The sequence below is a fragment of the Aquila chrysaetos genome, chromosome 6 (genome assembly GCF_900496995.4).
Source record: "Aquila chrysaetos chrysaetos chromosome 6, bAquChr1.4, whole genome shotgun sequence".
In the NCBI taxonomy this organism is placed as follows: domain Eukaryota; kingdom Metazoa; phylum Chordata; class Aves; order Accipitriformes; family Accipitridae; genus Aquila; species Aquila chrysaetos.
The window spans coordinates 40,523,725-40,540,265 of NC_044009.1; the positions used below are offsets into that span (position 1 = coordinate 40,523,725).

Sequence of the window (16,541 nt, forward strand, 5' to 3'; positions counted from 1 at the left end):
TACAGAAGGAACATACTTCACATATAGTCATGGTCATTGTGGAAATCTTAAGCTAGCAGCAAGGTACTGATGCTAACGGGCATCCACATGCAAAGACTATCAGCTTCCTACTGCCCCAGAAGGGCCTGAAAAACTCCAGTGAGTGGTTCCTGTATAAAGCCCAACTGCTTAATCTTGCGCACACAGCATTGGTCCAGCTGCAACTCCCAGTCACCCCCGCAAAAACTATACAAGTCAATGGATGACTTATGAACAGGATCCAGGAATTACCCATCTCTAACAGTCTGATCTGCACGATGGCTCAACACCCACTGCACTGCAATGTGACCACAGACTTAAGAGATGTTTCAGCCCATGCGATAAGCACATGCGTATCAAATACATAAATAATCCCACAAAGCCTCAAGTATTGCATGTACTTTTGATGTCATATGTGTGCCCAAGCACTTTCTTGAATCAGACTCTGAAAAAGACTATCAACATATTTAGGACCAAGGTGAGTGGGAGTCTATTTAATGAAATGAACAAATGAAAAAAATGTCAAGGACAGATAGGGACTGAAGCAACACAATAAGCAAGCATAAAGTACTGTTAGCTACTATGTTATAAAGTAATAAACACAATGGAATAATGATATAAAAATGACAGCTCAAAAGCTATCTCCATCCCAGCCAATATTACCATGTTCATGATCCAATCAAGAGACAGAATTTCTGCAACCTAGTAGTAAAGGCAACACAAGTGTCAGGTTCTCCTGTTCCCGTAACAGCCCAAGAGAACAGGCTTTGGCCATCAACTCAGGGGGCTGAGTGGAAGCCACACATCTGATATATCTGTCAGAGCTCTCTCCCAATCCCAAAGAACAAGCACTGACTGTGTTCACAGGGAGCACATCAGAGCAGTGAGATAGAAATTACACTTTCAAAAGAAGTCAAGGCTCCCTTAATATACCTGAAAGCAGTCAACCCAAGAGTGAGGATTTTACACAAGGCAATTTCCCTTCAGATGCTTGAGACTGTTTCAAATCAGACCATATAATGTGACGATCAGGTTATGCATGTGTGATGGTACTATCCATCATTCTTTGTTTCCTCCTAAAAAACAATGTCCTTCTGCAGAGTGATAGCAGAACAATTACCTCTAATATTTGGGAAGCTCTTTACATTCTAAAAGCAATGAACAGAAAAGCACAATGTATTCATACAGAGGCCATAAAATAGATCAGACATGAGAAGAACATTGAATTTGGAAAAATAATCACAATGAACATTAAGTATTTTTATGAATCATAACAGCATATGCACTCAGGTGCTTTAAATTCATTTCAATGTATTGAATAATATACTTCTCTATTAACAACAAACTCTAAATAGAAAGGTAGCTTAAATGTAAAATACATTGCTAAGGCAATAGTTAAAAATTTAAATTGACAACAGTAGGGCTTTAATTTCAATCAATTTCAACCTACTCGTAAATTCTTTGGAGATAGAAAATAATTTAGTAACAGTATTATTTAAAGTGTTGCTGTTCTACATAAGCTTCAAACTTATGAAAACATTTCCATTTAAAAATGAAAACAATATTTACTTGTTCAGACAGCACATTGAATACCTTTTCACCTCAATTCAGATAGACAAAAGTTTATATATAATGATGCTTACTCACCTGACTTAAAAAAATGAGTCTGCTGATAAATTTGAAAATAAAAACTATTATAGAATATTTACATAACAGTCACTGAGACAAGAATATTGGAAGCAGAACAATTAAAGCACAAGTCTAAAATGCCATCTAAGAAAGTGGGTCCAAGATATTAAGGAAGAAAGAAGCAAACCATTTAAGCAGCAAAATTTCTAAAATAATCCAAGAAGGTGCTTTTTGCCCTTGATTCCAACTGACTGTAAAGATTGCTCAACCTGTTTTAGGACTAAGCCGTTGATGCCAAATGAGGTATTTTTGCTGTGATGGTTAATCATGACAACTGTTTTTGCTGCCTGATCTAATAACATCACTCATGTTGAATTTCAAACAGAAGACATCTCATGACATCTTTAGGCCTAATTTGAAACTATAGCTCAACCTGGAAAATTAAAATTACTCTCCTACAAACCACAATCACATTCAATTTGCCAGCTGAAAAACTCAGAAGAACAACAGTAACACATGAACAGTTTCCTTGATTAGGAAAGTCCCTCCTTCGAGCACGCCGGTCAGCATGTCACTGCAGTGACTATTCTTACCTAGTCCTATTCTGCTGGGACTCGTCTCTCGACTGCACCCCTGGCTCCGAGGGATCTTGCTGCGCTTCTCTGAAGAGGATGGCACTGGCTGGACTCTGGACGTTCCACTGCTCAGGCCACCATAGGTGCTTCCTAACAGCTTACCCGGAGAACTAGACCGGCTACCAGCTAGAAGAGAACCAGAAATAAGGAAAAAAACAATTAAAAACCCCCAAGATTTTAAAAATTCTGACAGCAAAACTGGAACACAATCAGCTCTATCTAAGAATTTGACCCAAATCACTCAGAAAATTAATAGCAGTGTTCCCCACAGGCTTTCGAGGAAGATTGAGGAAAGCCCATGGACAACAAACACTGACGTCAGGAACCCTGCCTATATGAACCACGCTGCCCAGCTGGGATCCAGACCAAAGCAGACACTGCAGTGTATGAATACCCCAATTAGCTTTATGTGCCAGGAGCAGCCTTGCTGCAGCAGCATGGAGTTGACAGGCTGCTTCACCTCCTTGCAAAGCAATGTAAATTAGCCTGTGTGGAGAGCTATGCTGCAGCATGCTGGCTTCTGGCATTGGTAACCTGCTGCAAAGTAGCTCAGGCATCTTCATGCTACACTGCAGTGGTGGCATTACTTTCCTGCAATAATTCAGTGATGGAAAATTAAAAAAATACCATCTCAACAGCAGCAGATCAGCACAATAAAGACTAAACCAAGTAAGCCTGTCACATTTGTAGAAATGCTGGCTTACTTAGCTGTGATTGGTTAAACCTAAGCTATTTAGTTATTTTTGAGCTGGAGAAAAATTTTTAGTAAGTTGAGTAGTGGGCCTTTTTTATTTTTCCTTGTCTGTTTGAATAGTCCATTTCTTCCAAGCCATGTTGTCTGCAAGACAGTCCACTAAGCAAGATTATTTACATATTTACATTCCAGCTGCAGCAGATATTTCCATCTGAAATAGTCTTGCTGTCTAACTCAATGAACTGAATAATACTTTTTTTTTTTTTGCTATGGATCTTCATTTAGTAAGTTGTTAAAAAATTAAGTAATGCTAGCTTAAAGGTAATCATAAAGAACTGCAAGAGTAATAGATTCAAGACTCTTTTGTGCTTCTTCAGGTATATAAAAGTCACTGAAAATTTGCTGCTGATATTACTATTCCTGACATTCAATTTGTTTGCTAAAACAGCCAGGAAAAGTATATTTGAAAAGCTTACAAGAACATACTTGGGCAAGCTCACATTCTGAACCAATATTCATGTTGGTTTCTTTCTGAAAAGTATCTGCACATCTCACAAAAAATTCAGTTCCAGATACCATTATGACTAGCAAGAGTTAAAGATTGTTCTGTCTTAATTTAAGAAGATATGCAATTCTAGTAATCTCATGGACAATACCATAACACACGTATTATTTTAACTTACTTGCCCCCTCAAGTTTCTTGGCCAAAGCCATTCTCAATCAATCAAATCATATACTCCAATACTGTATGTGGTGCTGGCTCCGTGTCCATCCATGTCCCATGCCCGTGTCCCCCCGCAAAGTGAGAATACTTGAGACAGATGCCAGTCACACACAGCATCCACATCCTAAAAGCCAAGAGTCCTCTCAGTTACGGTGCTGCAATCTCACCAATATCAGCAGGGCTGCACTGAAGTAACTGGAAGAAGAACTAAGCACCTGGGGTTTAAGCTGCAGCAATGAGCCAGCTTCAATATACAGAATGTACGCTTACCAGGTTTGATTACTACGAGAAAGTAAAATCACTTGCCATACACATTCGGATTTACGACTTTAAGGAAATGCTTTTTAAGTCTCATAGTCAGGAGAGAGTGCAGGAAGCTAAAAGCTTAGCAGTTAAAAAATGTGAAGGAAATAACGTGAGAAAGCAAGAAAGGGAAAACATTTCTTACCACCAGCAGGATTAGCTGATCTGGATCCTTGATTATGAGGGCAGACCAAAGGACAGGCAAAAAGTGGATTAAAAGACAGCAAGACAATACAGCATTCAGCATGCGGTTTATGCTATACACAATACAGACAGATTTATTTACAAACATGTCACTCCTAAAGCCTCTGCAGAATGCACTGAGTTAACATGCAGATGCAACTAAAATTTCCCAAGGTTGATCAGCTTCTTAGCTAAATGTCAACCAACACACCAAGACCCAAGTTCTGTTATAAATTACACGCCAGCCCAGTCTGCAAAATTGCAACACGGTTATCCACTGTGTGGGCATGAAGAATTTGGTCCTGTGACCACATTATATTTGAATACATAGGTTACTTCATGCAATGTTTGGCTTAAGGATAAAGATCACATCTGGTTGGGCTAGGCTGAAAATAGCACTCAGCAAACTAGACCAAGGCAGCAGGTTCAGATATGACCATCCTAAAGCTTCATAAGACATTCTATAAAAAATTAAGCCCATAACCTTTGAAACCTTTGGATACTCAACTATTCTTTAAATATTTCTGAGACTTATTTCATCTGGTCTGATCATTTTTCACCAAACTAAGTTTAGGAAAAAAGGTCATTTCTGGCTTTGGATCAGTTTTAGGTTCAAAACTGAAGAAATCAATTTAGATCAGGATACCAAAGCCCAAATTCCTTCATGACCTCAATGTAAAGATTTCCATTTGGCTCCATCCTGAATAAAATTCTTCTCTCTTCCGCTCTCCCAGCCTAACACAATGCTATGAACTGCTTCTGCATCCCTCCAGCATGACAGAGCAAAGCAATGAGAGCATGAACAGAGAAGAGCTTTTAAATAGGGGTGCAAAGCAAGACAAGTCCTCAGTACAAACAGGTCTTTCCACAAACCCCATCTCCTCTTACCCACAAGCTTGAAGGTCCTCAAAACACGAGTGGCTTTCTCCCTCCCCCCAATTCCTTTTAAAGTTTGAGTGACAAAACTCTCCTTAGATACACATGACAAATACGCAGCAGCACCGTATGCACAGCTCCTGGGGAAAACCATGCCTCACCAGGAAGCCAGAAAGTGCAGATGTGCCATGTGAATCAGAGGGCAGAACCATCTCCACTGTATCTACACAGAATAGGTTATGTCCTATTTTAAATTGATGCCAAATCCCATTAACTTTAGACAGCTCACATGTTACACATACAGAAATACAGTCACATAGGCAGGAGAAGCTTGGTAGGGCAAGAACCCAGGACAGCAGTCAGCTACAGACACAGATGGTGTCTCAGTGGGACCCAGTGCAAGTTATTTAGTCCTACACATCACAGCAACATAAAATTCTGCTGCACAACTAGTAAAAAAAGGCAGCAACTAAGTACTCAGATTTGGGGCCTTATTTGTCAGCAAGAGCACACACTGGCTGAGTGGGGACTCGTTTTGTTACACGTCCAAACATTATTAGCAGAAGTGAGCCCAATCCTCAGCTGATGCTACTACAATTCAAGAGAAGCATGTTAATAACTATTTGTTTTGCTCCCCGAAAAATAAAACACTTCTTACGCTGGGACTGGGAAACTACTTTAGCCCGGCTGCGGCCTCGGGTATCAGCAGGCGTTGAGGTGACACTTGTGGCACTGCCAGAGCTCTGTCTCCTTGTACGAATCCGACCTGAAAGAATGCAAAGACAATCAGACTGTTAATAGGTTTCTTCCAAAGGCAGCAGCGTCTAACATGCTGTTCTATGCTTGCAGGGTTGCTATACACACAATTAGCCAGGCTACAAAAGAATTTTACAGGCAGAGGCAACATCTTTTATTAGACTGGCTGAGACGCAGCGGAGGAAGTGGAAACAGTCACAGTCCATGAGTCTGAAAACGTCTTTGCTTTCTGTAACGCTATCAGCCAGTTTAATTAAAAAAATATTACCTCTCTATAGCCTTTGCTTCTCTTCTATAGCAGCTTGTTTACAAAGGATCAACAACAAAAATTTCAGTCTCCTAAATGCTGCTTCCTACATCAAATCATTACTTTCTGACAAGGCGATCACCCTTTCAGACACGGGCATGACAGATGCCCCCACAAATTCCATCGTTGGGATTTCCAATTAGCAGTTTGGTGCTTTATATCCTGCTCTACATGCGCAGGCTGGCATGCACTCCTGCAAGAGTCTGTCAACGCAACCTGACTACGCTTTTATTTCAGGCTCATTGAATTTTCTTTGCTGTTTACAGTTCCCTCATATTTATCCCGAGATCAGTGTAACTTTACTTGTAATGGAGAGTGCCATTTAACACAATCAACATTGTTGAAAAATGATTCTGTGTGTCTGCTCTTTATTTAAGCGGAGAATGGATATAAAGTCTCAAAGTGTTCTTGGTCCTTTTTCTGTCCTTTCCTCATGAAAAAGCCACAGAAATTTGAGCTAGAAAAGCTTACAGGGTCATCAGTTCATCCCCTTCCTGGGGCAGGGCTGTTTCCTACAGAATGTTCTTTCCAGTGCTACACTTCAATTATCCGTCTCTAGTTAATGGGAAAGAAATGATAATTAAGAGCAACACAAAGACAGCCTCCATGAGTACTTTTCAACAACTCAGTTCTCAGCCAAATCTGAAGCTGTTTCTCAGGACTCATGCCAGTGCTGTCCTGCATTCAGAGGATGACTTCAAGTTTCAGGCACAATAATAAAAGGAAAAAAACCACAACAGGTAAGAGAAGAGTCTAGACAACTGCACCCACGGGTTATAGTTATTCATCTCCTGCCCTTTGTCTCCACCATAAACATACAGAGAAATATGAACAGGAAGATATACACTTCCCACCCCCCCCCCCCAAAAAAAAGTCACTTCACGTAAGGTACACATGCAGGACAAGACAATGGCAAGCAGCCCAGGCTGAACGGATTGAGAGCTCTGTTCATCTCTGAGCTCTCAAAATATTCATAGCATGGTCTGCAAGTTTCTGACAGACAAAGTGACAAGGAGATGTTTAGCTTTGAGAAGAAAGCCTGGACTTGTTTGTAGGGGAAAAATGCCTAGAAGACAGCTGTACTTCAAACCTCTCCACCAGCACCTAGTTTTGAAATACCTCAGTAGGCAAGATACAGATATCTACATTCAAACAATTTTTTGTAGACAAGACATAGAAGAAATCATTAGCAAAAAACTGGGAAAATATAAACAAACCACTTTTTAACCACTGGCTCAACTAAACAAGCTCTGAGCATGTCCACGTGGGTCCAACAGTCATGAAACTGGCTGCCAAGGTGTTCCTACCACCAGCAAGACTAGATCGCCTCTGCTCTCAGACATTATTCACCCCTTACAAATGGTCAGCCTGATACACAACCAGAGGCAGCTGTAGAGCTCTTTGCTGGCCCCTTCCCATTCCTTGCAAGTCTGGCACACGCACAGCTACACGCAGATGAGCAGAGCCGCTGTGCAACTTGCCTTGTACAAGGCATGTACCCCAAACCCCACCGCACGCCTCAAAGCAGGTGTACACGGGGAAGGAGGCAGAAGGACCTCACGCTCTTCGCAGAAGCCTCAAGGCTTCCTTTCATTTCTCACATCAGGAGGGCATCACTGGTGGCAGCAGGAGTACAAAACAGTAAGTCAAGACATAGTTAAACCTGACCAGTCTTGGGAACCAGTAATGGAATTGACTTACATCCTTCCCGAACACCAACAGAAGGCCTTGGCAGTGCAGAAAGTCCTGGGGGGTAACTCAAGCTGAAATTCAACATTCTACACAGAAATGGCATTTGAAGCCACATTTAGTGATGTGTATGGGCCAAGAATGGGTGAGAAGGGACTGATGTCTCCTCCTCTTATGCAGAGGACACTCAAGATCCTCAAAATTTTCTGTTCTTTCTGCATCTACAAAACTTTTTTTTTTTTTTTTGCTTTATCAGCAGGTGACTAAGAAGAAGGAGAAAATTGGGACAATAAGTAATAAGTGACTCTCCCACCTTAGGAAATACAAAGCCTAAAAAAAATATATAAAGAGAAACCAAGATTAGCTTCTGATACCAATTCTGAGGGCTTTAAGAAAGAAAACTGAACCAAAGGGTCAAACTTAACTAACATGTGATTATCAGCAAGATTAGAAACTGAGAGTTCAGTCCTACTTTGAAACCCCTGAGAGTTAGCAGACAGACTCCTACCAACTTCAGCAGTTTCTGAACGAATGAATGCTCAGGAACAAAATTCTGCTTCCTTTTGGACTGGTAGATTTGCACACTGATTTCGGCCTAATGAGTGTCAGAGAGAACAATGCGAGGTGAAGAGTTGCTCTTCCGCAGGAGGAACAGAGGTCCCAATACCGATACTGGTTTTCTCATCCTTCTAAAAAGGCTGACAAGCGTTTGAACTAACACTGCACTGGACTTGCATTCTGCAAATAACAGGAATAGCAGAAAACTAGAAATTCATGATACAAAAATGATGTAATGGTATGAATACTGCGATGGTACAGTAACAGCTTACCCTAAGAGTACTTCATTCTTTAAAGTCCACAGTATAAAGTAAAATGAGGGGGAAAAATACCTCTCAAATTCAAGGTCAAATTCTTCACACAGTTACAAGGAACAAGTTACAAGTGCCATCTGTTATATGTATTCCTTGAAGCATGAATTGTTAATGTACTTTCCAAAGTTTTCTTTTCTGAACTTTAAAAACTATGTATTTATTTTTTCATACAGGTAATTAATCTTGATTGCAGCATACAAATGGTTCAGAGTAAGTGACTCAAAGCTACTCTTCAAGAAAAAAGTTAAGATTCTAAGTTCTTCCTATCCAAGTACAGTTTTCAGCCGTAAAACAAAAAGTGGCCAACTGGAAGTCAAAATTGCTTTAGGCAAATCCATACGAGACGGAAAACCTGGAGAGAGATCTGGGATGTTTCCTATGTTAACTTATCTTCACATACATGCACAACTTTTAAATTAGTCTTATGATATCCAAACCCTACTTGATTTATAGTAGTGCAAGATGAATCAGTATTTGTCTGGCTTCAAAATATCAATATTTTTATTATATATTATACCAAGTACAGCATGTATATATAGAAGTTCATCTATACAATACAAATATCTCTACTACATTCCGTTAAGAATTTAATGTGCAAACAAGAGTCTGCATTCACATCCAAGAGTTATTTGCACATAGGACTATTTGTGTGGCTTTATCTCTATCATTCTATGCCAGACAGAAAAACTCATTTCAAGCAGGACTGGAAATAACATATCAAATAAGTTATTCAGACTTTTTTTTATGTTAAATTCAAGCAAACACCTCCCCTCCCAAAACTACTTTGCTTTCAAGTGGGTTTGTTTCCATATCTAGCTCAAATTGCAGATGTAGCAATTCATATTTCATAACCATTATTTTTCTGCTGCTTTTAAAAGAATTACTGCATCCTGACAACAGCAGCACAGCAAAGGAACAGATAAAGACTGCCCCAACTAGTTTCCAAAAACCATAAAAGTATTTCCAGAAAAAAAAACCCTTGATCTAAATTTGACATGTGACACATCACTGTTGGTACAGAAAGTATTTTGAAAGACTCCATATAAATGCTTTGTGTTAAGAAACCATTTGTGGGTTTTTTAGGAGGTTTTTGTTTTATTTTTTAATATTACTGTCATTTTTACAACAATCAATGGATCAGAATTAACCCTGAAATGCCTAACATACATCTAAACCTAGGAAGGTTACTTTGTTTTTTAAAAAGGAACAAGTGAAGGAAGATTCTATAATGTTTTTGCGTTACAAGAGGCTTCATCCAGCAGTATTGTTCTGAGCTCCTCTGGGTGGATACTGCAGCACCTCCATCCCCAGTGCTCAGAACAGACACAGGCTTTGTGAGACTCAGCCTGCATATTACACTGAAGGAAAAGGTTTTCAAAGAGTCTAGAAATTGTATATAACAACTCCACAACTCAGTTTAATCTGTTCCATGCTGTGAATAACGATACCTACAACCACACAAGTTATATATGGAAGCACTAGGACAGTCATGGCCTCTCCATGGATCAGCTTAAACCATTTAGGTTACTCAGCACTGTGTTTTTCCCCTGCTTGGAGAAAAACATTCCTGAAAGAGCCTATAGGACCCCCCTTGCTGTGTCACTACTAAATGACATGTGGACATCTGAGAGACATGCACGCATCAATTAAAAACACACTTTACCTATAAATCTGTAAACAACTTCTAACAACCACCATTAGAATGGTTTCCATGCATATTTAGCACGCGTCCAACTTTACACTAGTGTAAGACCTCACTCTGCACCATAATTTCCCCCAAGAAGCACTCGACCCTTACTGGAAACCATCAGCATATGCCGCCTCTGGGTTTTGCATGAGAAATCCTTCCAAAGCAGAGGTTGAGGGAACAATAGTGGCACCACTTTGCCCTACACCAACAAGCACAGGCAAATCAAGTCAGCACTTGCAAAGGAATGGAACAAGAGAACAAAGAAACTACTACCTGAGCATTTCCATTTAAGACACCATGTTCAGTCATACCTTTGAATCAAGCCTTGCCCTTGAGGACAAGGGAGAGCTTTAAGGCAGAAAAGAAAACAGGAATGGCGATTTCTTAAAACTTGTGTTACTCCCAAAGCCTTTGGTAAAGCACTCAAGATGTCCAACCGAGCAGACCACTCTTTTTGAGCTTAAGTGATCTGAAAACTATAATAAGCCAGGTTTTCTTTCCTTTCTGGTGAATCATAAAAACTACTAAAAAGTGTGCCACTGATTCTGGAAACTGCTGATTTTGTTTTAAACTTGCCAGTTTCAGGACAGACCAGCATTTATGCTTCCCCCTTTTGAGAAAGGCTTGTCTGAAGGGCTTGTCTTTATGCTCACTTTGAGAAAAGGCAGCCAGATAACAGAAACACTCTGAACCATTACTCTGTACTGAAAGTCAGCATTATGCACCTCTTAAATATTCCTTGAAAAGCCATTTCATGATAAAACAAGGAGTAGCTTTTCCAAGCTTTTCTTTTAATCAGGTATAACAAACATGGCACAACTGCTACCCGCATAGCACTAGCTGTGAAGTCCTGATCAAGACTATAAAGGTTTAGATCTTACAAGCTTTCTGCATCCAAAGCTCTTAATGAAGTTCAAGAGATACCCATACATGAAGGGTCTGAGCAATCAAGACATAACTGAGCACTGCATAAAGACAGCCTCACAGCACAGAGGCAGCAGGAGACCTGCACGTGGTAAATAGATTCATGCTACCTTTCCATAAGGAAGTGCATTTCAACAGCATTTGTCAATTGGGATGACACTACTTAAAACCAAAGGACTGATACCCAGCTCTTAACTTGTATTCTTGCCACTGGTGTAACCCACTATCTTGCTCCTATTTTGAGAAGTCTGGCTCAAAAACAAAACACTGAGGAGAACTGAGGGCAAAGCAGATGGGAACTGCCAAGTTCACACAATGCTGGCTCCCGGCTGAGGGGAAGGTGCAGAACTTTTACACTGTAGCTACAGAAAGCCATGATGGGAACCAGACTGCAGATTTAATGTCAAGCTGAACCACACAAAAAAACCACAGGGATTTGCTCTTAAATTACTTACTGGTGACCTGCAAAAAAAAAAAAAAAACCCAGGTGCACAAGTGCAGATGGAATTTCTGCTTTACATTCCAAGAGTGTCGCTTGCACACACAGGTATTTCCAGGGCAAGGGGATGTTTTTCCTCTTCCCCTGCCCCCTTAATTTTTACATTTATGTCAAGAATATGAAGTTTTGCTTCCCTGTAGTTCCTGACAAACTCTGCAAGATCAGAGAGTTGGGAGAAGACCTTTCTCAGCCCTCATCTGTAGGACACACTGAATCCTGAACAAAGGCTGGTTTTCCCTCAACTGTCTCAAAGGAAAACAAAAATGAAGAGTTTTGAACAGTGATTAAACTCATCCTTCAAGTGCTCTGGCTGTAGTGTGCCATGTTATAATTCTCCCTGATCCTCACTCTCCCAAAAAAGAATCCTACAGCAAAAAGAAGAGATGAGATCTGGCATTTAACAATTAAGGGGATGGCAAACTATTTCTGAAAGTTCATCTCACAATCTTTCCCCACAAGCAACTTGCTGGTTTCTATTACAGATTTTTACCAAATCAAATCTGGTTCCAATGTAGCCAAATTGGGAAAAAAAAACCCTAATAAAATAAATAAGCCACCCTTTTGCATTTTGACAGTAAAGGATTTAATAAACTAAAAAGAAAAGTATTCCAGAAGACAGTTGTTGTAACAGGCCTCCACAAACATTACAGCCTAGGAGAGGACTGAAAACTGCGTAGGGGATTTCATAAGTTAACATTAAACATTCAACATTTCAAAGTTAGGCCAAAAAAAAGAAAGGTTTGAAAACTGGGAAGAAAGGAAGAAGAGAGAAAAGAAGGGTCAATAATGAATAAAAAAAGTTCAGTATTACAACAATTTGGAACTTTCATCTAATTCACTATTGATTTAGAAAGACAGGTGTTTAGGCCAACTTCATATTCCTTATCACTGACAGATCACAAAGCACAAACACTTGCCCATGATGCAGAGCCAGTTCATCTCTCAACACTGAGATTAAGTACCAGTTCCAAAAATGGTAGAGACCTTTCCCTCTAAATAATAAATCAATGTATCAATAATAGTAAGAAAAACACACACACGTCACAACAGCACAGTGGCACTTTTCAGACCACCACATCCAAATACAAGCAGCCATCAAGGATATGAACACAGTCCCACAAGACAGTAATAGATCCCTTGAAAAGAGACTTGGATCAGGAAAAAATGGGTTTGTTGGGTGGTGTGGTGTCCTCATTCTGTGTAGAAGACATTCTTGTTTTCAACTCCTGTCTACCTCAGAAAAAGTGGTTTCCCAGTGATCTTTTTTGCTTGAGAAATAAGAAATAAAGAACAAGCTTTGGCAACGAGCCAGAGAAACAGACTGGGAGCCCTCCCAAACTAGCAGGCTCAGTGTTCTTGAAAAAAGCCTTTCCTCCAACTATCTTAGATGTAAGTCATCTCACTCAGTTAACAACAAAAAGAGAGTGCTCAGGTTTAAAGAGGTTGACTAAATATTCCTTCCCTGGAGATCATTGTTTACTGTCCTCATTTTTCTGCCATGTGATCATCTCATTCAATTCTCTCGCTGCCCAGTCTCTTCCCGAAAGCATTTGGCAGTTGCGACCTGAGCTTTGGATGGAAAAACACAGCAAACCTTTACACATCATGGAGCAAGAAAACAGAAGCCCTGTATTGGTTTTTTTGCTTTTGTTTATTTTGTTGGTTTGGGGGTTTGGTTTTGGGGTTTTTTTAAAATCTGTGCACAGGTCACCTTCAACCAAAAGCAGTGCTTTAAATACGGAAACCCACATACAGCTTTGTGATCAGAAGTCAAGTCATAAAAGCAGACTAGTGCCTATTAGCAGGGAGGAGCTCAAAGAGGAAGTGAAGAATACCCCATGGCATCAAAATGAGCAGGACAACCATGCAACACTTCATGCAGGTCACCAGTGAACATGGATGAGAACCAGATAACACTTCGAGAACAGAGACCAGGTAGGGTGGTACGACTGTGGACACACCTCAGTTACACAGAGAGACTGCTTACCCTCAGTTTTAGTGGTAGTACCATCTTTAGGCAAATTAAAAAAAATAAGGAGAGGGTTAATAGGGAAAATTAGTAACATGAACAGAAGCGGGCACTATATATTAGCTACAGAAATATGCACAAAAATTAGCACAATTAAAGAAATGAAAAAAGTTTGAGCAGCAAATCAAAGCTTGATGTATCTGAAGAACACACTTGCAGGTTTCCCCTCCTGCAATAACCAACCTTTGCCAAACTCCATTTTCGTTGTTTGCCTCACCATTTCTCTCACGGGAATGCACAGGTGACAAATGTCCCTACCAGCTCAAAAGGAAGCAGGCTCCTTCAGGAGCAGCCATGTTTGCATCACTTAGACTGCATTTGCTGCTTTTCTCCTACGGTCTGTTTTAAGAGCAAGACTAACACTGTATTCCATCTCCCGGCTTCAAGGACAAAGGCAACTTTAGTAGATACTTCCCCCCCTCTTCTGTTCTTCCTCATAAGATTGTTCGAAAGCAGTTTTGCCACTGAATCCAGTATACAGCGCAACTAAAAATGGTTGCATTTGTGAGCTTGAAAGCACACTATTATGTGATCAACTTCATATTCTGCATTACATTTTCACTGCAATGTAGCTAAAGCTTGAATGAAGTATGAACAATTTAGATCACAGTAAGAATTCAACTTCTGGACCAAATACAACCAACACGTTTAAGCCAAGGTAAAACATTTCAGATATGAAAGAAACCTGTCCACAGAAGGAATCTATAGAAACCATCCCTACATAATTCACCAAGCATATTTTATCAGACTAAAGACCAAATGCCCTACAGTAAGGAGAAGCAACTTCTCAACTGACTCAGTGAAGACAATCTACACAGCTTAAATAAAGATCACTGATTTCTGATTTTTCTCCCTCTTGTAAAGATAAATCAATGAAAAGTCTGGAATTTGATTAGTATGAAACCAGCAGAATGAGAAACTAGCTCAGATGATCAGCTCTGCTCATAACCAAGTTGAAGCTCTGCAAATATGGTGTCAATCACTGCCTTGCATTTCCTCCGCCATGCCTCCTTAAACGGCATGTCCAGGAGAGAAAGATCAAATGCAAACTTTGTTGTAAGAAACCCTGAGGCACCTGAAAGTGATATACGACGCTTTGAGAGAATAATATGCCATGTGGCTACAATCCAAAAAGAGTCAGCATAAGGAACAGATACTTATATTCTGTGTAGTAAAATGGGAAGGCCGACTTCTCTTTTGCTTCTACATCTTTAGTAAAACAAAGCGATCAAACTTAACTAAGATGTACTATTCAAAGCATAAAACAATTAACGGAAAACCAGTTTCACGAAAGGAGGGAAGGAAGAGAAGGAAGAGACAGGGGACATGTCAAAAGGAATTGAGCAGTCAGTATTTTCCTCAACAATGTCCCAGAATCGTAATAAGATCTGCTTTTGCCCAGAAAGAAGAGTGAGACACAGACTATTATACAATTCAAAAACTAAGAACTTGTTTCAAGTCAGTTCTGTTGCAAATTTTTTCCTTAATCCCAAAGGGCAAGAGATCACACACTGATCCTGAAGAGCTGGTAACTATCTCAGAGATATGTTCTTCTAGTTATAGTTTAATATTCAAATAAAACTACGAGGCACTTTCTGCTAGCAAAGAAAGCTAACTGCAAGAGTAGAAGAACATGTAGATTTACCTAGTGATGCATATGAGCCTGGGGGCAAGGCTGCAGCAGAACTGAAGGGGGTGGATGCTCCAGAAGACGTCACTTTTGACTTGGCACTAGCTGCTGCATTCACATCGACGTCACTGCGGGATCGCTGCAGAGATCCTGGTGTTGACACAGATTTTGTACTTACTGTAGATGCTGCAGATGGGAGTGGGAGATCCAGAATAAAGAAGATTAATTTTTTGAGCTGTGTGCTTCAAAGAGCCTGACAAGCAGTTTAATGTACTATTTTTAACACTCCCTGCTGGCACTCAAATACCTCAACTAAGAATGCTTTATCAGGGCGATGTGGGCTTCCCCACACTGCCTGCAAAGATATTTCAATGCTGACCTGATGCTACCTCTAAGAACTTTATCAGACACTAACCTAAATGCTGAGATCAAAAAGGCTGCCAGGCCAGTAATAAAGAAATTTCTAATAGAACCTAGATGGGAAAGTTCAACCACAGTACCCATCACCAGCTTGTGAGTTGCTGGCCAAAACAGACCTGCAGGTCCTTCAGTCCAGGTTCTACTAACTGCCTTCCCAACACCTCATCTTCTCATGAGGACTGCTGTTCCCATCACTTGTTGATGCTCACCCTCTTATGCATGAAGCTTGACTATTCAGCTGCAAGCAAACATGCATTTGTGTGCACAATCAAGTAGGTTACACAACATCTTCTTGAATCAAAGATCTCAGTAGGGTGTACTATATACACAAAACAGCCAAAACCCGATCTTGGTCAGGTGTAGAAGGCAACTTATTTACCAACAAAGTTTTGTCTATTATATTCCGTATTAAAATTTATTATTTAGATTATTGTATGCATTTACTTAGGACAGGAAAGCTGCACCTAAATATTCCATCTGACAGTAAAAACAGATTAGCAACGAGATGGAATTCAGCACTGTAGGACTTGTGTGCAGACAATGCCTCCAGTAAGTGCTGAAACCACAGAGAATAAATGACAGAAAATTGTAAAGCTGAATGCACCAGTAGACTATGGAGCTGTATGGCTTAGCATCAGCGGTAGTTTATTCCAGCTATTGCAC

General features: G+C 40.1%; 1 protein-coding gene across 33 annotated transcripts in view; it reads right to left on the bottom strand.

Moving 5' to 3' along the window:
• CLASP1 (cytoplasmic linker associated protein 1) overlaps nucleotides 1-16,541 on the bottom strand; it is a 197,955-nt gene that overhangs the window by 70,363 nt on the left and 111,051 nt on the right. For 18 of the 33 annotated variants that reach the window (XM_041124188.1, XM_041124185.1, XM_030017978.2 and 15 more), the window contains 5 exons: nucleotides 15,474-15,644; nucleotides 13,787-13,810; nucleotides 5,721-5,828; nucleotides 4,149-4,175; nucleotides 2,241-2,408 (listed from right to left, as the gene is read on the bottom strand). In XM_041124188.1, coding sequence (XP_040980122.1) covers nucleotides 2,241-2,408; nucleotides 4,149-4,175; nucleotides 5,721-5,828; nucleotides 13,787-13,810; nucleotides 15,474-15,644 — 498 coding nt within the window. The remainder of the gene's footprint in view (nucleotides 1-2,240; nucleotides 2,409-4,148; nucleotides 4,176-5,720; nucleotides 5,829-13,786; nucleotides 13,811-15,473; nucleotides 15,645-16,541) is intronic. The other 15 variants (XM_041124186.1, XM_041124199.1, XM_041124205.1 and 12 more) reach the window with 4 other exon arrangements.